The sequence below is a fragment of the Schistocerca serialis genome, chromosome 1 (genome assembly GCF_023864345.2).
Source record: "Schistocerca serialis cubense isolate TAMUIC-IGC-003099 chromosome 1, iqSchSeri2.2, whole genome shotgun sequence".
Lineage (NCBI taxonomy): Eukaryota > Metazoa > Arthropoda > Insecta > Orthoptera > Acrididae > Schistocerca > Schistocerca serialis.
In genome coordinates, this window is record NC_064638.1 from 842,999,505 (window position 1) to 843,022,707 (window position 23,203).

The following is a 23,203-nucleotide window of genomic DNA, read 5'->3' on the forward strand; positions in this document are numbered from 1 at the left end:
TAACATCCTGAGAAACTGACTGACTAACTGACTCATCACCGCCCAACTGAAACTGCAAAAGGACAGAAAGTTGAAATTTGGAGAAGATGTGTTTCTTGTACTGTAGCCTTCATTTAAGAAGGGATTTTTCGAAATTCCAACTCTATTGGGGTAAAATAGGGGATCAAAGTTTTTATTTAAAAAAACCGCTAGGTATTTAGAGTCTCAGTCAGAAATAAATAGATATGTGTTTCAACGTTTTTGGAAATTCAACCACTAAAGCGATAAAATGTTGGGTGAAATTTTTTTTAAATAAATAATCAGCCGCGCTGAGTGGCCGCGTGGTTCGAGGCGCCTTGCCACGGTTCGAGTCCTCTTTCGGGTATGGTTGTGTGTGTTGTCCTTAGCGTAAGTTAGTTTAAGTAGCGTGTAAGCCTAGGGATCGATGACCTCAGCGGTTTGGTCCCCTACGAACTTACCACAAATTTAAAAAAAAAGAAATGTTAAAGAACTACTAAAGGATTTTTAAGGCTACATCTACACTGAAGTGCCAAAGAAACTGGTACAGGCATGCGTATTCAAATACAGAGATATGTAAACAGGTGGAACACGACACTGCGTTTGGCAACGCCCATATAAGACAACAAGTGTCTGGCGCAATTATCAGATCGGTTACTTCTGCTACAGTGGCGCGTTACGAAGATTTAGGTGAGCTTGAACGTGGTGTTACAGTCGGTGCACGAGCGAGGGGACACAGCATCTGCCAGATAGCGATTTTCCCGTAAGACCATTTCACGAGTGTACGGTGATTACCAGGAATCAGGTAAAACATCAAATCTCCGACATCTCTGCGGCCGGAAAAAAATCCAAAAGAACGGGACCAACGACGACTCAAGAGAATCGTTATACGTGACAGAATTACAACTCTTCCTCAGATTGCTGCAGATTTCAATGCCGGGCCATCAACAAGTGTCAGCGTGTGAATCATTCAACGAAACATCACCAATATGGACTTTCGGAGCCGAAGGCCCACTCATGTATCCTTGATGACTGCACGACACAAAGCTTTACGCCTCACCTGAGCCCGTCAACGCCGACTTTGGACTGTTGATGACTGGAAAAATGTTGCCTGGTCGGACGAATCTCGTTTCAGATTGTATCGAGCAGATGGACGTGTATAGGTTTGGAGACAATCTCATGAGCCCTGGACCCTGCGTATCAGCAGGAGACGGTTCCAGCTGGTGGAGTCTCTGAAATGGTGTGGGGCGTGTGCAGCTGGAGTGATATGGGAGCCCTGATACGTCTAGATACGACTCTGACAGGTGACACGTACGTAAGCATCCTCTCTGATCACCGGCATCCATTCATGTCCATTGTGTATTCCGACGTACTTGGGCAGTTCCAGCAGGACAATGCGACACCCGCACGTCGGGAATTTCTTCAGAGCGCTACAGGAACACTCTTCTGAGTTTAAACACTTCCGCTGGCCACCAGACTCCCCAGACATAAACATTATTGAGAATATCTAGGATGCCTTGCAACGTGCTGTTCAGAAGAGGCCTCTACCCCCTCGTACTGTTACGGATTTATGGACAGCCCTGCATGATTCATGGTATCATTTCCCTCCTGCACTACTTCAGACATTAGTCGAGTCAATGCCACGTCGTGCTGCGGCGCTTCTGCGGGGACCCTACACGATATTAGGCATGTGTACCAGTTTCTTTGGCTCTTCAGCGTATGATAATTGGTATTTCACTTCTCGGTTAGCAACAAAAAAACTACGTGTTTCAGTGTTTCTGGTCATTCAACCCCTAACGGAGTGCAATAGGGGGTGAACATTTTAAAGAAAATGTTTTTATATTTAAAAAAATTTTTAGGTAAATTTATGAAAACTGGTATTTCATTTCTCTGTTAGATGTAAAGAAATATTTGTTAGGAAATAAAAGTTGCTATGGAAATTTTTCCACAAGAACACATAAGTATTATTAACGAAAACTTTTGACACCAGCTAGCTGTATCGCTTTTTGGTCAGAAGTACAATCGGTAAAGACCATGCTAATATGGCTCTAATTAGCGTGAAAAGTTTAGAAAATGTTGCAATTTGTGAACAACAACAAAATTCGATTAAATAAAAACATAAAAATCTCTGCAGGCCACAGAGTCTTCGCGAGTGAGGCAGCAGGCACTAAGATAAGATGGAGAAGGTCTATACAAAGGAAAGAAACGTGAAGACAGTCTAAGGGAAAGACAAGAGGAAGTGGATGAAGTTGAGATGATGGATGGGATACTACGATAAGAATTTGCTGAAGCACTCAGAGATGTTTTAAACAGGGCACCTAGAGCAGACGACATTTCCTTAGAATTATTAAGATCCTTCGGTGAATTTGTTTTCACAAAACTGTTGCAGGGTACAGGGAAAAAGGAAACTATCCTCAGACTTCAAGAAAAGTTATAATCCCAATACAAAAGAAGGCAGGTACTGTCAGGTTTGATTATTACGGAACTATCAGTTTTAAAAGTCGTGGTTGTAAAATACTAACACAAATCATCTACAGAAGACTGAAAGGGCTGGTAAAATCCACCTTGGGGGCATATCAGTCTAGGTTCCGCAGAATGTAGGAACACGTAAAGCTATACTGATACTACGACATATCTTGGAAGACAGATTAAGGAAAGGAATATCCACATTAGCTTGCATAATCTTGGAGTATTGACTTTTCTCTTTTGACCAAACAACACTTCCGTGCTTAATGCGGTCCACTTAAACAGAAGCCACACACGAGTAACAAACAGCCTATGTTCATGTTTGATTAAAGGAGTGTCGTGGCGAGTAGTGAGAAAAATAAGTAATTAATAATTTTCTGTGAATCCTTCGATGTTTTTACTTTCGATGTTCAAGACATAATGTAATGACAAGCTCTGCAAGTTTCTACATATTGCCAAGAATCGTTTTTGATTCGATTTCTAGGAGGAAAAATTACACTTATTACCAAGTAATAAAACAATTCAATAAACACGACAAAGGCGTGAAAATACGAGAGTGGCTGGTACCATTCTTTGATTACTTGTAGTAAATTAGATCACGGTCATAAATGGAAAGGAAATGTAACATCATGTATGTCTCTAATGAAGGACGAACACCATTCGCCCTCGACGAATGTCTTTATGAAGAAGAAAAGAAATGTAGTAATAATATAAGCAACGTGAAAATATACCTTGCTGTTTCTAGACTGAAAATTATTCTTTCAATTTTGTAAATTTATAACCAAGAAAATAGGAGACATATCTATGTCGATGGTTGTTGAGCTTCGCTGTTACGAGTTTTGATTTTCATTATAGTATACGAGATGTAATAGATTTTGTTCAGAGAGGAATGTGTTTCCTTCTCGTAACTTCAGAAAACGAACAAAGCATAGTACTTGCGACTGGCTACCATGGAACTTGCTTTGCAAAAAAGTAATACTCTTTAATTACACTTTAGTATCGGAGGCTTATGGTATACGCCGAAAAATTGAGGAACGTGACTGAGTTCTCGCTGTATGAATGTAGCAACGACATGTAACAAAACAATAACTAAGAACCGGCTTGAGGAATCATTACAATAACTACGAGGGTTGACTTGAAAGTAATGCCTCCACCTTCGTAACTCTTCAACAGTTGGCATTGGCATGCGGCAGGTACTGGCTTGTTACATAGTCTCTTCTCTACAGCTCCAGTTGGCGGGAAGCCTTAGCATTGAACGGTTGTGTTGTTACAGTGTAAAATATGGAACCCTGCGCAGACGGTCGGTCAATGGGATTTAAGCATCGTGCAGTCAATGAATTCTTGACGGCAGAAGCTGTCACCCCAAAGGAGATTCATCAGAGAATGAAAGCATTTTATGGTGATTGTGTTGATGTGAGTACTGTGCGTCGTTGGGCGAGTAAGTTTAAAGATGTTGAGGCGGGAACATCTGACCTGCGTGACAAACAAAGAGTTGGACGGCCTGTGACAACAACCACCGAGTTTCACAAGCAAAATGTTGACAGATTGATTCAGGACGATCGTCGTATCACTCAGAGAGAAATTGTAAGAACAGTCGGCATTTCGCAAGAACATGTGGGTCACATTATTGCTTTTCTTGGCTGTCGGAAGATCTGTGTACGATGGGTACCCCGGATGCTGACTCCTGAAATGAAAGCTCACAGACTGGAAAATTGCCAGGAACTCCTCTCGCTTTACAAGAATGAAGGTTACGCCTTTCTCCATTTAATTGTGATGAGACGAAACGTGGATACACCATTACGACCCGGAGACGAAACGTCAGTCTATGGAATATCGCCACAAAGACTCGCCCCAGAAAAAGAAATTCAAGACGCAGCCCTCAGCTGGAAAAATCAAGGTCACAGCGGTCTGGGACGCAGATGGTGTTTGCCATGTTGATTTCCTTGATCGCGGAACGATAATAAATTCAGAGCGTTACACCACAACGCTGCGAACTCTGAAACGACGGCTAACAAGGGTCCGAAAGGAAAAGGTAAATATTTTCCTGCACCATGACAATGCCAAACCACACACTTCACGCGCCACCACAGCAGAACTTCCGAGACTGAATCTCACCACCGTACGGCATCCTCTATACAGTCCAGATTTAGCACCGTCTGACTTCCGTCTGTTCCCGATAATGAAAGACGATCTCCGGGGACTTCATTGTGCTTTTGATGAAGAAGTTGACAGGACTGTAAGACTGTGGTTGCGGAAACAGAGTGATGACTTCTTCCGTGACGGCTTCAGAAAACTTGTTCATAGTTGGCAGACATATATCCAATTGAGTGGGAAGTGAATATTGGAAATTAAAGATCACATTATAAGGATTATTTCTGCGTTTGATTTATCAAAATATTCCCGTCCAAACCCAATTAACGAAGGTCGAGGCATTACTTTTCTCTCAAGCCTCGCAGAAAACTTAAATTTGACCAGTAAGGACGTAAAATATAAGAAATAATGAATGATTCCTTAAGTTCTACAAAGGATAACTGAGTCTGGGTCTAGAAGCCATCAGGTATATATCTACAGTATTCTATTCCATATTATTTTGAATGATGAGTGAAGTAACTATAAGCCCAAGAAACAGAACTGTAACCATTTGTCAAATTCACTGTTCACTGTGCCGGTTGCTTTGCTATTCCAGCTAACGCACATCCATCCAAGTTCTGTTGTAAAACAAGGATCACTGAGTACTTACCATGTCAAGACCTTCTTGTGTTTTGAAGCCGTCAACAGTAGCTGAAATAAGGTATTCCCACAAAGCTGGATTTCCTTCACATCTGTAAAGAAAGTTCAGAACGTGATCATAAAGAAATAGTTATCATTTTTATCATTATAAGGAAGATTTGATTCATAATAACATCAGTCATTCACTTATTATTACGAATAAACTTAACATGCTGCAAAAATGTACATCAGTGCATCTCCTAAAAAGTTACAGGGCATTTGCTCGGTTTAAGAGAGACCACTCTGATTAGAATTAATATCGTTAAATATTCATGGATAAATTTGCAAAATGTTTCGTCGTTCCGATTTCATGATCATTAATCACCAATTCATATGAATATTTATTGACGCGGTTGGTCAGTATTTGTCTAGGAGCCAACCACCGTTCGATTATTTCCACTAATGTTGAAATGAAATATAAATCTTTTGAAGCTCTCTTTTGTGTTTTAATATGTGGGAAAGAGTAACGCTGTTATTATTTTAGCCGAGAAACGTTATCAGCATATTATTTTGGCTGAATATTCGCGCTAGTTTTCGTATTGAAATGAAATCAAATGTGCATATGACGTGAAGACCCGTTCCGAGTGGTTCGGCAGTCTTGTGCAATTTTTTTATTTGATTGCACTTCCTCGACTTGTGCGTTTATGGCGATGAAGTGAACACGGATACCGAATCCCGAGAGGAGCAAAAACCCAACCTGTCCGGGAATCGAACCCGGTCCCCGGGACCGAGAGTCAGCAACGCTAATTCAAAGAACACTAGCTACGAACGCTTTTTGTAATACGTGCTATTGATGCTTCAACAGTTAACTGCAGAAAAAATATTGGTTAACCGTTTGCTAAGTACCATTTCTCTCGTAGTTAGCAGAACGCTAGGGCATAAAATTTCACATTTAATTTTTTACGTTCGAATAATTAGCAGAGAAAAAGTCTGTAAAAGGCATTTTGCGAGAAATTCCACAGACAAATCAGTACATTTGCATAAAAAGAGTACTCATACTTTCTGTTGGAGTCCCAGTATGCGAATCTGGTAATGTTGTATGCGGCATTATATGTCAGTCTATTAGAATTAAAAATTAGAATCTAGTTATTGTGAATTACGTAGGACCACTCGATATGCATTTTAAGTTCTTACTCTCCAAATTCACTAGACTTTGCAAACCAAAAAGTCAAATGCTGTGGAAAGAACTACGAGAGCCGAAACGATACATTGATTGTAATTTTGCACTGAAGAATACAAAATCATAATATAAGTTTACAGCATGAAATTGTACTACAAGTCAGCGACCACAATAGCACTAATTAACAAATAGCTTTCTAGTTTCATATTCCAATCTTAACGCGTTTTTGGTCAAGCCATCATCAAAATCACATTTAAAATGACATCTATACACAGTGTATGGTCAAATTTCTGCGAGCGAATACATACCATAGATCAATTATAACAGCCGAAACGAGTTAAGATACCTGATACACGAAAACAAAAAAGTGTCGAGACGGAATGTTACGTTAATTCATTTTAACAGACACAATGTTTTATTCTCTGTGCCACGTATTCTGTTACAAACTAACACCAATGTTCTGACTTGACAGCTGGGCAATACTGACGCAGAGTGAAATAATGTCGTGACCAAGGATTACAAAACCTTCCTACGTGCTAGGTAGTGTTCCAGTTTCCTCCAGCGATGTGTTGAACAAGTGTTCCCGTCGTTGTCAGAATGAACATGTCACCCTCTTCACATTTCACTTCCGTTATACTGAAACTATTGTAAGAAGCGATACAATTAAACTATTGAATTCTGATCGCGGGTTTTAGGGGTTAGTGCTGTGTGTTAAGTGCCAAATGTTTGTCTTTTGACTACACACTGTAACATTGGATGTGCCTTTTACTGAACCACTTGGGAAGTAACTAAAAAGGTAGACTTACAACACTACAGTCTGATAAACTGAAGGAAGTGCACGGTGTGATCAAAAAATACTGACACCACCGAGAAGAACTTTTTTGATCAAACATCGTTTTTTATTTGTTTTCCATTTCGTTTATTTATTCTTTTTTAAATTTGGACTTGTGCTTGGTTATGCGCATCACTTATGGATAACAGATGGCATCTTTGTCATCGTGAACAAACACACAGTTTTTGTGAGCTTCACGAGGGTAAGTATCAGTATGATCATAATGGAAGAAACACCTTCTGGATCACCGCTATGTTTATCATTTTCGTTAACAGTTTCGCTATGATGATCAGATCGTCTTCAGAACAAACATTAGTGCATTGCAAAAGAGTCAGGACGCAACAGTAAACCTTCGCTTTTGGCTGTTGCACCCTTATCGTTCTGGACAAATAGAGCGTGCAGCACTAATGTTAGACCTGAAGATAATCTGGTCACCACTTCACTGGTGCCTTATGCAGTATCAGAAATGCACTTTGTCATCAGATCTACGGCAGACCACCACTTATCCAGCTTTACAGAGTGTGCAAACCTCTGACCTCCATCTTCTGAGATGCGGCGTGAATGTCCAACACCTTCTTGCATAGTCGTGGTTTCACCTTCCTTCAGTCGCTTTCCAGAGTGCTAAAGACAGCAGAACACAACAGCCGACGTTCTTTTCTGATGTGTTCATAATACAGACGTTTTAGGGCAGAGCGATAAGGCAAATAAATTTTAATAACATGGATGTGAACGTGAACAACTACCATGAAACCGTTTCGGTTGTAATGACAGACAACTCTTTCCGCTCAAGTGGGTTTCCAGGACGGTTACAACGATCTCTGATCACCGTACCATTTTAATCAAGTGGCCGCTTCATTCACAATTTTTCAAAAAGTACTGAAATTCACAGTCGCAGACATTTAGTGAGTATTTTTGGAGCTGTCTCTCGGAGATTTGGTATCACACTATCATACGTAATTGGTCGAGGTACTGAAGGAGGGCTGAAGGATACGGCCAGAAGCGTAGCAACAAATCATAGGAGACGTACGACTAACACTTGAATACGATAGTGTAAACGAAAAATAAGTTATCTTGTGAAATTCATAGGATTACAGCATCAACAGCAAATTTACTGTCACTACATCAGTAAATCAGTTAAATCCCTCCAAAAAAAACTCTCACGTCAACTACCATTTTGTAACGGCTGCATTGAAACCGAATTTCTGAGAAATACTCCATGTCACTCTCCATAGATTGTGTCAGTAGCTCTTCCTAGCATTAAAATTGTTTAGTGTGAAGGATGTAAACGAGGCCCCTACCACAAAACGTCTTCTCATAAGCCATGTTTGATAAATGGTACGCGCAGATACAAATTATTAGGTTGGTGCGCAAGTTCATGGCACTTTTATTTTGCATTTTGACATTCCGGTTATTATGGGCTTGTTAAAGGATTGGGATTTTTTATTTGTAGTTCACTGTTGCTATTTTTGTTTAGATATTGTCGTTTTCACATTTGGAGATAGTGAGTGGAGCTGTGGACTCTAGAAAATAGTGTGTCAAGTGGAGAAAGCGGAATATTTCCGATATATTCTTTTGTTTGAGTTAAATAGAGGGGTGACAGCAAAGGAGGCACCCAGAAACATTTGCTTCGTGTATGGAGATAATGGCATTGGATGGAGCACGGCAAGAAAATGGTTTTCTAGTTTTAAGGAGTGTAGTTCTGACGTTAGTGACTCTCCAACTTTAGCAAAACCTTCGGGGTTTGATTAAGATCGTTTAAACCCATTAATCCACAACGATCCACCTCATTGTTCTCTAGAAGTGGCAAATGTGATGAACTGTGATCATTCCATGATCGTGCGACATTTTGAAGCAATGGGGAAAGGTTCAAAAATCGGGTAAAATGGAAATATCGTGTGGCTAGGGCCTCCCGTCGGGCAGACCGTTCGCCTGGTGCAGGTCTTTCGATTTGACGCCACTGCGTGTCGATGGGGATGAAATGATGATGATTAGGACAACAGAACACCCAGTCCCTGAGCGGAGAAAATTTCCGACCCAGCCGGGAATCGAACCCGGGCCCTTAGGATTGACAGTCTGTCACGCTGACCACTCAGCTACCGGGGCGGACCAAAATCGGGTGAATTGATATCGCAAGCTCTAAGCCATAGTTGCAAAAGTCAGCGGAGGCTCTATGTGTATCTCTGCTTGCTCGTCGTCAATTGCCTCGTGAACAACACCGATGATTTCTACTCGGTATCGTTACTGGTGATGAGAAATTGAGTGTTTATGCAAACATAAGGAAAAGATAAGAATGGTTGGGCCAAACCAAAGAAGCAATTTCCTGCACAAGGACCTGCCGGTGCCCACAAAGAATAATGTTCCGCATCTACTGGAACAGCGACGGTGTGGAATACTACGAGTTGCTTCCCCGTGGTGTGGCCATCATTGATGATATTTATTGTCAACAACTAGGATGTGTTGCAGACATAATCCAAAAACAACGACCAGGAGGGCTGCGTGAAGTGATACTATTCGACGACAACCCTCACCCGCATTCTGCCAGAGTGACAAAAAGCACTAAACAGGAGTCATCTTGGGAATTCATTCAGCGCCCACCTTCTTCACTTGGTATTGCACTCTCAGATTTTCACTTTTTGCGCTCTCTATCGAACAACCTTCAAGGGACTTCCATTCCGGATGAAAATGCGCTCCGAACATGACTCGACAATTTCTTCGCATAAAAACTACGTGATTTCTACAGTCGGGGAATCGAGAAGCTACACCAGCGTTGGTAGAGTGTTTTGAATAGTGAAGGCTGATATATTATCGATGACTAAAGTCTGTATTTTGTTTATCAAGCTAATGAAACAAAGCTAAAAAAAATGGTTCAAATGGCTCTAAGCACTATGGGACTCAACTTCTGAGGTCATTAGTCCCCTAGAACTTAGAACTAGTTAAACCTAACTAACCTAAGGACATCACACACATCCATGCCCGAGGCAGGATTCGAATCTGCGACCGTAGCCGTCTCGCGGTTCCAGACTGCAGCGCCTAGAACCGCACGACCACTTCGGTCGACGAAAAAGAGCTACGAATTTATGCACCAACCTAATAGATACACGGGGACGCCGACGTACAGTATAACAGAGTAAATGCACTGAGGGACCAAAACATTACGACCACTGTCAACAAAATTTTTCTGGGTTTGTGAGCGCATTGACAATGTGTAAAACTATCGACGTTTCGGTCACTGTTGCAAGTGACCTTCTTCAGGATTTTTTTTTTTTTTTTACTGCTGAATGAGAAAACTTTATTTCTTTCTGCAGACGTGGCTGTTATCTAATTGTGATTGGCTGTTAAGGATGAAGGGGAGGTGTGACGCTACAACGCAGTCCTTGCTATGAATTTTTTCACTTACTTAACACATGAAACTGTTTGTATACGATGTATTGTCTAGTGTAAATATGTATTGTAAATACTATGTTTAAATTATGTAATATTTAACACTGGCAAGTCAGGGCATATTTAGTTAACGTTGAAGTCAGAGAGATTGTTTTGTCGCGCCTCTGGGCGCGGGAGCGCGCCAGCGGGTAGTAGTAGCAGTGACGCCGTTCTCGGAGTAAGAAGTACAGTCGAGTGCTGCTAGTCCTAGCTGTGTTACATCTAACGGCTAGTGTGTGGATCTAAGTACGACGGGAAAGTAATGGTCGCCATATCTGGAAGCATGGCCGGACAAGTTATTATGGATTAATGGGCATAGTGCTGAAGAAACGAGGGCTTAAATGTGAAGCGCACTGTGGGCCCAAGTCGCAACAGTAAAAGCCCGATGCCACATTGTGTCGCCGCCGTGGACTTCTGTCGATCCACCGACGACGAAGGAAGTAAGATCTACGTAATTTTCGTAGGATAAAATTGTAGAAGGCTTGCCAGTGACTGTGCTTTTCTCTGAAGTTGAACAATTAATAACAAGCACTTTATAAGCGAAGTGATGCAGTTACATTCCACCCGACAATAACGCCAAGTAGGTTTCTTACAATCCTTACCTTCTTGAACCGAGTGTGTCACGCCATTATCAAGAGAAAATATGTTAACTATAAAATTATTTGCATAGACGGTGAAGAGTAAATTTCAGGCTGGTTATCGTAGTTAATTGTTGCTCTTAATAAGCTTATGCCAACCGTAGTAACATAATAATAGACTGAAGTAATAAATTTGATTATTAAGATTTATGTCAATGCATATTCAGCTGAAGTTAATTCAAGGATATTTCATGAAACTGTATAGCTTATTCCACCTGACAATCCCCCAATTAATGTGTTATTATCAGTCAAAACATAGTTAATCAATCATTGGCAATATATTTCATTATCAGTAGATTAAACTATGCAAAATACCTAATTTTAAAGACAGAATGACAGTCCATTATTCAAAATCTCGATAGATAATTATCTGTGTTGTCAGCATTGCACTTACCTGACAAATTATGAACAAAATAAGTGTAGTTAGATTGTTATGACATTGTTTTATATGGCTACTGAGCCTGACATAGCACTTACGTACAAGTCCCCGTTCCACCTGCTGCGCTAAAAACAGGTAAACTTTATTTTTGACACAATTATTCACGTACTTAACAGTACTGTCGCTCATCAGTTGAGCTGGCGACCGATTTTTTAATTGCTTTTACAACTTAATCACTTCTTTCGGCAAAATTTCCACCGGCAAAATTTCTTTCCAAATTATTTCCATTATTTCATTTACCAATCGTTATTGAATGAAATTACTCATTCAATAACAATCAAGTTATAACGTCTCCTGTTTCCCGCGGAATAATCATTATTTAATTCGGATTCGGATGACTTATCCCAACGCTGGTCAAAATTCATAATTCACGGTCATTGTCAACTTGTAATTTCGCAAATCCCGGGAAGCATAGAGGGATATGAGAAGTTCTTTTTTGGTGTTTTTTTTATTTCTTTTCATTGGTAGAAACACGACGTTTTGATTGGTGTTTGCATTACTGCTTGTGATTGGTGGAAATCGGCGAATGGAAAACCGGGCGACAGATGTGACGTGGTGTTGATTTCCTGGTTTCTAGCGCCGGCTGAGGCGCCCCAGTGCTCTACGTACCTGCGGCCGCTGCGGTCTCCCGCGCGCCTCTGTATATTGCTTCACGTGAGCTGTCGTCCCGTAACACTGTTATTGCTGGCGGCCAGGATACGGGAAATCTGTACCCGTCTTCTCTGTTCACCTTGGAGGATCGCTTGGCTATTTCTATTGCCTCTCTAATCTTCCTCCTGAAAGTAAGAGGTTATTTCGCCAGTACGCGAGCTTCAACAAAATTAATCTGTTTGCCGCACTCATCCTGGTGTTCTGCCACCGCCGACTTGGTGTGTTGCCTTAGTCAGACATATCTTCTACACATTGACAGTGTGTTCACAAACCCAGAAAAATTTTGTTGACCATTACAATGGCCGAGGAAGCCTACGCGTATATTATGATAAGTGTCCACTGCGAGACCGAATGCCACCTGGTGCCGTTGTTTACACGTGACTCGATGAAGAAAGTATACTGGGTGGTCCATTGATAGTGACCGGGCCAAATATCTCACGAAATAAGTATCAAACGAAAAAACTACAAAGAACGAAACTCGTCTGGCTTGAAGGGGGAAACCAGATGGCGCTATGGTTGGCCCGCTAGATGGCGCTGTCGTAGGTCAAACGGATATCAACTGCATGTTTTTAGATAGGAACCCCCCATTTTTATTACATATTCGTGTAGTACGTAAAGGAATATGAATGTTTTAGTTGGACCACCTTTTTCGCTTTGTGATAGATGCGCTGTAATAGCCACAAACGTATAAGTACGTGGTATCACGTAACATTCCGCCAGTGTGGAGGGTATTTGCTTCGTGATACATTACCCGTGTTAACACGGTTAGTACAAGATGTTTCACTGCATGACAGAATGGCGATGTACTTCCAACATGATGGATGTCCGGCACATGGCTCGCGTGCGGTTGAAGCGGTAGTGAATAGCATATTTCATGACAGGTGGATTTGTCGTCGAAGCACCATACCATGGCCCGCACGTTCACCGGATCTGACGTCCCCGGATTTCATCTGTGGGGAAAGTTGAAGGATATTTGCTATCGTGATCCACCGACAACGCCTGACACCGTGCGTCAGCGCATTGTTAATTCATGTGCGAACATTACGAAGGCGAGCTACTCGCTGTTGAGAGGAGTGTCGTTACACGTGTTGCCAAATGCACTGAGGTTGACGGACATCATTTTGAGCATTTGTTGCATTAATGTGGTATTTACAGGTAATCACTCTGCAACGGCATGCGTTCTCAGAAATGATAAGTTCACAAAGGTACATGTATCACAATGGAACAACCGAAATAAAATGTTCAAACGTACCTACGTTCTGTGTTTTAATTTAGAAAACCTACCTGTTACCAACTGTTCGTCTAAAATTGTGAGCCATATGTTTGTGACTATTATAGCGCCATCTATCACAGAGCGAGAAAAATGGTCCAACCAAAACATTCATATTTCTTTACGTACTACACGAATATCTATGGCAGCGCCATCTAGCGGGCCAACCATAGCGCCATCTGGTTTTCCCCTTCAAGCTAGGCAAGTTTCGTTCTTTGTAATTTTTTCGTTTGACGCTTATTTCGTGAGATATTTGGCCTGGTCACGATCAATGGACCGCCCTGTATAAGCGGAGCAGAGACAAACGAGAACCATTCCAGCCACGATGGAGGACGCAAATGGGGAAATACATTCATATAAGTGACTGTGATATAAGGCGAATTGTTGTGAGCCGTCGTCAGTGAACGAGCATCTCCGGAACAACGAAGCTGGTCGGCTGTTTGCCTGCTGCTGTCGTGAGTATTTATGCAAACTGACGATAAAACCACGAGTACGCGAGAAGATGTCGGACACTCACGCCTCATCACAGAACGTGAAGGTCAGAGGTTTGCACCCTCTGTAAACCTAAATAGGTGGCGGTCTGTATTAAATCTAGCGACAGAGAACAAGTCTAATGCTGTGTAAGTAGGCTGTTTATGTTTTCTTATTGGCAACGTTACGTAGCGCTCAATATGAAAATCACTGGCTGTGCTGTGTGCAGTCTGTGGCTGCTTTGCATTGTTGTAATACTCGCCATTGTAGTGTTAGGCAGCTGGCTGTGAACAGCGCGTAGCGTTGCGCAGTTGGAGGTGAGCCGCCAGCAGTGGAGGATGTGGGGAGAGAGATGGCGGAGATTTGTAATTTGTCATGAACTGCTATATTTATATATGATGATATCAAGGTAAATACATTGTTTGTTCTCTATTAATATCTTTCATTTGCTAACTATCCCTATCAGTAGTTAGTGCCTTCCATAGTTTGAATCTTTTATTTAGCTGGCAGTAGTGGCGTTCGCTGTATTGCAGTAGCTTGAGCAGCGAAGATTTTTGTGAGGTAAGTGATTTGTGAAAGGTATAGTTTAATGTTAGTCAGGGCCATTCTTTTGCAGGGATCTTTGATAGTCAGATTGCGTTGCGCTAAAAATATTGTGTGTCAGTATAAGCACAGTCTCATATATAAATTGTTTAAAGGGGACGTTTCATTGTAATTTGTCATGAACTGCTATATTTATATATGATGATATCAAGGTAAATACATTGTTTGTTCTCTATTAATATCTTTCATTTGCTAACTATCCCTATCAGTAGTTAGTGCCTTCCATAGTTTGAATCTTTTATTTAGCTGGCAGTAGTGGCGTTCGCTGTATTGCAGTAGCTTGAGCAGCGAAGATTTTTGTGAGGTAAGTGATTTGTGAAAGGTATAGTTTAATGTTAGTCAGGGCCATTCTTTTGCAGGGATCTTTGATAGTCAGATTGCATTGCGCTAAAAATATTGTGTGTCAGTATAAGCACAGTCTCATATATAAATTGTTTAAAGGGGACGTTTCATATGGCGACCCTGCCAGGATTCGAACCTGGAATCTTCTGAAATTATGAAAAATTTTATCAAATCATTATTGGCCACTGCCCAAAAAAAAAATTTTTTGTGGGGAGCATGGGGGCTATGTAAGTAGGCTGTTTATGTTTTCTTATTGGCAACGTTACGTAGCGCTCAATATGAAAATCACTGGCTGTGCTGTGTGCAGTCTGTGGCTGCTTTGCATTGTTGTAATACTCGCCATTGTAGTGTTAGGCAGCTGGCTGTGAACAGCGCGTAGCGTTGCGCAGTTGGAGGTGAGCCGCCAGCAGTGGTGGATGTGGGGAGAGAGATGGCGGAGATTTGTAATTTGTCATGAACTGCTATATTTATATATGATGATATCAAGGTAAATACATTGTTTGTTCTCTATTAATATCTTTCATTTGCTAACTATCCCTATCAGTAGTTAGTGCCTTCCATAGTTTGAATCTTTTATTTAGCTGGCAGTAGTGGCGTTCGCTGTATTGCAGTAGCTTGAGCAGCGAAGATTTTTGTGAGGTAAGTGATTTGTGAAAGGTATAGTTTAATGTTAGTCAGGGCCATTCTTTTGCAGGGATCTTTGATAGTCAGATTGCGTTGCGCTAAAAATATTGTGTGTCAGTATAAGCACAGTCTCATATATAAATTGTTTAAAGGGGACGTTTCAGCTGGAGTAGGCACCAGTGATATGGTGAACAGATTATCTTCAGATCCAGAACTAGTACTGCTAGTTCAGTTCGTCCAGAAGGAAGATAATGTAACAGTAAACAGTGAAAGTCCATAACGTTAACCGTTAACGAAAATAATAAACGTAGTGGTGTTTCTTCTATTACATGCATACTGATACTTACACTCACGCAGTTTTTGTGAAGAATAAGGTGTCACTGCACAAACAGTGCATACCTGTGAGAGGGTTGTGTCATAAAGGACAACCCATAACGGGTGCCACTTGCACTGTGAGAAGACTTGGACTGTGTTTGGTGTACGTACCGCTTCTTGACGGCGTCCCAGTTGTCCGAGAGGAAGTGCAGCAGCGCCTCGCTGCCCCGCTGACTGCTGCCCATGTGTAGCAGCAGCAGCCGGATGTCCGACTCGGTGAAGTTGCCCGTGTCCTCCAGCAGGCTCACGTTCAGCAGCCTGCACAGCGGGACACAGAGTGTGAGAGATGGGGAGGGAAGGGGCAACTGAAGTGTCTAACTATTGTAACAGAAAATGCAGGGTGGTTGTTATTAAACTGACGGTGTTTCCAGTGCTGCTGTGCAGGCTGTATACATCGCAGGACACTGAAACATCGTAGGTATCCAGAATGAGATTTTCACTCTGCAGCGGAGTGTGCCCTGATATGAAACGTCCTGGCAGATTAAAACTGTGTGATGGACCGAGACTCGAACTCGGGACCTTTGCCTTTCGCGGGCAAGTGCTTTACCATCTAAGCTACCCAAGCACGACTCACGCCCCGTCCTCACAGCTTTACTTCTGCCAGTACCTCGTCTCCTACCTTCCAAACTGTACAGAAACTCTACTGCGAAGCTGTGAGGACCGGGCGTGAGACGTGCTTGTGTAGCTCAGATGGTAGAGCACTTGTCCGCGAAAGGCAAAGGTCCCGAGTTCGAGTCTCGGTCCGGCACACAGTTTTAATCTGCCAGGAAGTTTCATCGTAGGTATGTTCATTAGTAAGTGCACTTGTGGTGTAAGCTGAAAAAAATATTAGTTCCACTTTCTGCCACCAGATGAAAATATGGCGCTCTAAACAGTGAGAAAGTGAAATGTTTCCTGTTTTGACGTCAATATGCTGTTTGTTGCTTGGCGACGAGTGTTGATTTCTTTTATGAAGTGGCTGTTCGTGCACAGCGTTAAGAAGGGTCAAGTTTTCCGTACGAAACGCAATGGCTATTGATAAGAAAGGCCGTGAACTGCTGCTAAAGGTGTTTCATCGGAATGACAGCAATAGCAGCGTTTCATTGAGGGAATATCGCCGACGTAAACAACTGCGAAGAGGCCCCATGTCAATAAATTTACTACAGAATATGATCGAGGAGTTCAGAGAAACAGGTGAATTAGAGGTGCAGTAGTGAGAGGGAGGAGGCCTATTCCGTGCCGGCCACGGTGGTCTAGCGGTTCTAGGCGCTCAGTCCGGAACCGCGCGACTGCTACGATCGCAGGTTCGAATCCTCCCTCGGGCATGGATGTGTGTGGTGTCCTTAGGTTAGTTAGGTTTAAGTAGTTCTAAGTTCTAGGGGACTGATGACCACAGATGTTAAGTCCCATAGTGCTCAGAGCCATTTGAGGCCTATTCCCATGCCAGTTGTTGATGAAGTTGCTGTAGCTATTACCGGCCATGCCACACATGCCTCAGATTCTACAGCCAGTCCTCAAGATGTGCCATGGGAATTGTCTCTTCCCTGTAAACAGATCAAAAGATTTTGCAGCGCGTTCTATACTGGTATCCCTAGGAGATTTAGAATATGCACCAAATGTCCCCCAAGATGGGCTACAATACCGTGACTTTGGCCTTTGATTCTTCCGCACGCATGGAAATGAATAACGTATGGCAGGGGGAATATCATTTACGGACGTGGCACATTTTATTCCGCTCAGCGCCGTGAATGCGCAGAACTGTCATATATGGGTCTCTACTCCGCTACACGTTGCGCAGGAACATTCACTGCACTAAGATTATGTGACTGTGTGATGCGGCTTCACAAGTTTCTCTACTCTCGGTCCGTTTTTCTTCGAGAAGACGACTCCTCGTGGGCCTGTTATGTGAACAGTGACATCTGCACGTTACAAGTAATTCTTTGTGCAACATGTGACTCCGGCTTTGCAAGAACGCAACTGTGACGACACCACTATTTTCGTAGAAGACGAGGCGACCCCACACGTCGCTTACAGGGCGAAAGACTTGCTTCAAGAAACTTTCGGTAACGACTGAGTCATCTCTAGGCAATTATCAAGATTTGTGGCCTTCCAGGTACCCCGACCGAAATCCATGTGACTTCTCGCTGTGGCGCCATCTAAGAGACCGTTTCTCAGGAATGTAAGCGGACTCTTTCTGATCTGAAGAACAGCGTACGACGACATATCGCTCTGATTTCATCGGACGTGCTGTGGGCAACTGTCGACCATGCTGTGTTAGAGATGCAGCATGTTGCTGGGCAAAGAGACCGCATTGAACACATGCCATAGTACAGTGGCTGTGTTGTTAAGAATTACGATGCAACGTTCTTCAGACAAGCGTCCATGGCCGAAGGAACAGGCACTGCGGCGACTACAGCCGTTGTGAAATACATGAAACATATTTCCAGTTGCGAATATGAACAACCATCATCTATATAATGGAATGACTACAGTGAAAATTTGTGCTATACCAGGGCTTGAACCCGGATGTTTTGTTTTTCGGGAGCGGACGCCTTACCATTGGGCTAACCGAGCAGCCCCCACGGCCACATCCAAACTTCCATATGTCGTTCGCCATGAGTCTACAGCTTGCACTCGTACATTCATTAAGTATATTCCCGTACAGAGGAGTCATTTTAATCGAAAGTAGCTTGCCCGGTGTCGACGAATAAATACGATATTGCAATGTCTGTTTTGTTGAGAATGACGATGCAATGATACTTCGGACATGCATGCATTACCTAAAGGTAAGGTGACCGCTTGTGATAAACGGGAAATTCTGGTTCGAGTCCGCCGCAAATTTTCACTGTCGTCACTTCACTAAACTGTTGATCGTTGTTCACATTCGCAGCTGCGAATACACTTCGTGGCCGGCCGAAGTGGCCGCGCGGTTCTGGCGCTGCAGTCTGGAACCGCGAGACCGCTTCGGTCGCAGGTTCGAATCCTGCCTCGGGCATGGATATGTGTGATGTCCTTAGGTTAGTTAGGTTTAACTAGTTCTAAGTTCTAGGGGAATAATGACCTCAGCAGTTGAGTCCCATAGTGCTCAGAGCCATTTGAACCAATACACTTCGTGTATTTCATAACGGCTGCAGTCACCGCAGTGCCTGTTCCTTTGGACATGTATACATGTCCGAAGAAACATTGCATCGTAATTCTGAACATCACAAGTACTGAAATATCGTATTTATTCGCCGACACCAAGTATGGGACTTTCAATTAAAATGTCTGCCCTGTGCGGAATTATCCATAACGAATGTGCGAGTGTAGACTGTATACACATGGTTGGCTACATAGGGAAGTTTAGGTTGGATCACAGGGCGGGCTCCGACAGCCTAACGGTAATTCGAGCGCTCGCCGTAAGCAGGAAACCAGGGTTTCGAGTCCTGGTCCGACACTGATTTTCATTGCCGCCAATCCATTATACATCTGATGGTTGTTTATATTCGCAGCTGTGAATACGTTTCATGGACGTCGAACACATGTTGTAACTTGTGACCTCATCTTAACATACGTTCCAGAACGGCCGTTATAATGTGATCGGTCGCTCTTCCTCCTTTCTTGCACCATATTCTGAACTGCTTACAGTGCCATATTTTCACCTGCTGGCAGAAAGTGGAACTGTAATTTTTTTCAGCATACTCTGCGAGCGAACCGGTTAATGAACATACCTACGATGTTTCAGTATACTGCAATGTATACAGCCCACACTGCAGCACCTGGAACACCGTCAGTTTAATTATAACCATCCGGTAGCAACACTAGAGAAAAAAGATTATTGTTCTTGCATCACAAGTAGTTGTAACACATCAATAAGTGAAACATAAAAATCTTCAAATAGTTTCTGTGAACCATTAACCTCGAATTACATTGCACAAAAGAACTAAATGATTACTTTTCGAAACTGCGTCATTTTCCCCCCGCTGCGACGCAGAAGTGTGAAATTCGGCTCAAAAGTGCCTGAGCCTTCCTCTGCAGTGGCTGAGAAGTCCATGGGAGGCGTAAAGTGGGTTAATGAGGTCACATTGGCCCTAAATTTCACCACAACACTGCCCAACCACACCTTGGACCTGTCACATGATGAGAAAGTTATCCCCCCCCCCCCCACCTCCAACTTCATCTCACCTCTTCTCTTGACCCCTCTACCATCGAAGTCAGAACCGCGACGATCAATGTTGGAATCAAGCAGTTTCCTTGTGGGTAGTCGAGGAAAATATTTCAGACGCACCGCCGCTCAGAAAAGGTCTCGAGAGGTGGCAATTAAACCACCTCTTCCCTCTGGGGCTTTCATTTACATACATCTCGCGGTTGTAAACGATAGTTTGCAGTGCGGTGTGCAACAGAACGACTTTCTTGGCAACCTTTGACACTACCTACACCCCAGCAAGATTCATCCCTTGTCTAAGGACAAAATGGAGTCTTACCCCTTTGAAGTATAGTGCGACTTCATATTTCGCTCTGATGTAGTTGTTGTTGTTGTTGTGGTCTTCAGTCCTGAGACTGGTTTGATGCAGCTCTCCATGCTACTCTATCCTGTACAAGCCACTTCATCTCCCAGTACCTACTGCAGCCTACATCCTTCTGAATCTGCTTAGTGTATTCATCTCTTGGTCTCCCTCCACAATTTTTACCCTCCATGCTGCCCTCCAGTACTAAATTGGTGACCCCTTGATGCCTCGGAACACGTCCTACCAACCGATCCCATCTTCTAGTCAAGTTGTGCCACAAACTCCTCTCCAATTCTATTCAATACCTCCTCATTAATTATGTGATCTGCCCATCTAAGCTTCAGCATTCTTCTGTAGCACCACATTTCGAAAGCTTCTATTCCGTCCATGTTTCACTTCCATACATGGCTACACTCCATACAAATACTTTCAGAAATGACTTCCCGACACTTAAATCAATACTCGATGTTAACAAATTTCTCTTCTTCAGAAACGCTTTCCTTGCCATTGCCAGTCTACATTTTATATCCTCTCTACTTCGACCATCATCAGTTATTTTGCTCCCCAAATAGCAAAACTCCTTTACTACTTTAAGTGTCTCATTTGCTAATCTAATTCCCGCAGCATCACACGACTTAATTCGACTACATTCCATTATCCTCGTTTTGCTTTTGTTGATGTTCATCTTATACCCTCCTTTCAAGATACTGTCCATTCCGTTCAACTGCTCTCCCAAATCCTTTGCTGTCTCTGACAGAATTACAATGTTATCAGTGAACCTCAAAGTTTTTATTTCTTCTCCATAAATTTTAATACCTACTCCAAACTTTTCTTTCGTTTCCTTTACTGCTTGCTCAATATACAGATTGAATAGCATCGGGGAGAGGCTACAATCCTGTCTCACTTCCTTCCCAACCACTGCTTCCCTTTCATGTCTCTCGACTCTTATAACTGCCATCTGCTTTCTGTACAAATTGTAAATAGCCTTTCGCTCCCTGTATTTTACCCCTGCCACCTTCAGAATTTGAAGGAGAGTATTCCAGTCAACATTGTCAAAAGCTTTCTCTAAGTCTACAAATGCTAGAAACGTAGGTTTGCCTTTCCTTAATCTTTCTTCTAAGATAAGTCGTGAGGTCAATATTGCCTCACGGGTTCCAACATTTCTACGGAATCAAAACTGATCTTCCGCAAGGTCGGCTTCTACTAGTTTCTCCATTCGTCTGTAAAGAATTCGCGTTAGTATTTTGCAGCCGTGACTTATTAATCTAATAGTTCGGTTATTTTCACATCTGTCAACACCTGCTTACTTGGGGATTGGAATTATTATATTCTTCTTGAAGTCTGAGGGAATTTCACCTGTCTCGTACATCTTGCTCACCAGGTGGTAGAGTTTTGTCAGGACTGGCTCTCCCAAGGCTGTCAGTAGTTCTAATGGAATGTTGTCTACTCCCGGGGCCTTGTTTCGACTCAGGTCTTTCAGTGCTCTGTCAAACTCTTCACGCAATATCATATCTCCCATTTCATCTTCATCTACGTCTTCTTCCATTTCCATAATATTGTCCTCATGAACATCGCCCCTGTATAGACCCTCTATATACTCCTTCCACCTTACTGCTTTCCCTTCTTTGCTTAGAACTGGGCTGCCGTCTGAGCTCTTGATATTCATTCAAGTGGTTCTCTTTTTTCCAAAGGTCTCTTTAATTTTCCTGTAGGCAGTATCTATCTTACCCCTCATGCGATAAGCCTCTACATCCTTACATTTGTCCTCTAGCCATCCCTGCTTAGCCATTTTGCACTTCTTGTCGATCTCATTTTTCAGACGTTTCTATTCCTTTTTGCCTGGCTCATTTACTGCATTTTTATATTTTCTTCTTTCATCAATTAAATTCAGTATCTCTTCTGTTACCCAAGGATTTCTACTAGCCCTCGTCTTTTTACCTACTTGATCCTCTACTGCCTTCACTATTTCATTCCTCAAAGCTACCCATTCTTCTTCTACTGTATTTTTTTCCCCCATTCCTGTCAACTGTTCCCTTATGCTCTCCCTGAAACTCTGTACCACCTCTGGTTTAGTCAGTTTATCCAGGTCCCATCTCCATAAATTCCATCTTTTTGCTGTTTCTTCAGTTTTAATCTACAGTTCATAACCAATAGATTGTGGTCAGAGTCCACATCTGCCCCTGTAAAGGTCTTACAATTTAAAACCTGGTTCCTAAATCTCTGTCTTACCATTATATAATCTATCTGAAACCTTTTAGTATCTCCAGGGTTCTTCCATGTATACAACCTTCTTTCATGATTCTTGAAACAAGTTGAATAAGTTATGCTCTGTGCAAAATTCTACCAGGCGGCTTCCTCTTTCATTTCTTAGCCCCAATCCATATTCACCTACTACATTTCCTTCTCTTCCTTATCCTACTGTCGAATTCCAGTCACCCATGACTATTAAATTTTCACCTCCCTTCCCTACCTGAATTATTTCCTTTGTCTCATCATACATTTCAATATAAACTTGTACTACTGTAGTAGGCATGGGCTTCGTGTCTATCTTGGTGACAATAATGCGTTCACTATGCTGTTTGTAGTAGCTTACCCGCACTCCTATTTTTTTATTCATTATTAATCCTACTCCTGCATTACCCCTATTTGATTTTGTATTTGTAACCCTGTATTCACCTGACCAAATGTCTTGTTCCTCCTGCCACCGAACTTCACTAATT

The 23,203-nt window shown here is 42.4% G+C and overlaps 1 protein-coding gene across 1 annotated transcript in view; it reads right to left on the reverse strand.

Annotated features, from left to right (window-relative positions):
- Window positions 1–23,203, reverse strand: part of LOC126485007 (aminopeptidase N-like) — a 260,634-nt gene that overhangs the window by 21,442 nt on the left and 215,989 nt on the right. The window contains exons 15-16 of the mRNA XM_050108615.1: window positions 16,129–16,275; window positions 5,204–5,285 (exon numbers count right to left, since the gene is read on the reverse strand). Of these exons, the coding sequence (XP_049964572.1) occupies window positions 5,204–5,285; window positions 16,129–16,275 (229 nt within the window). The remainder of the gene's footprint in view (window positions 1–5,203; window positions 5,286–16,128; window positions 16,276–23,203) is intronic.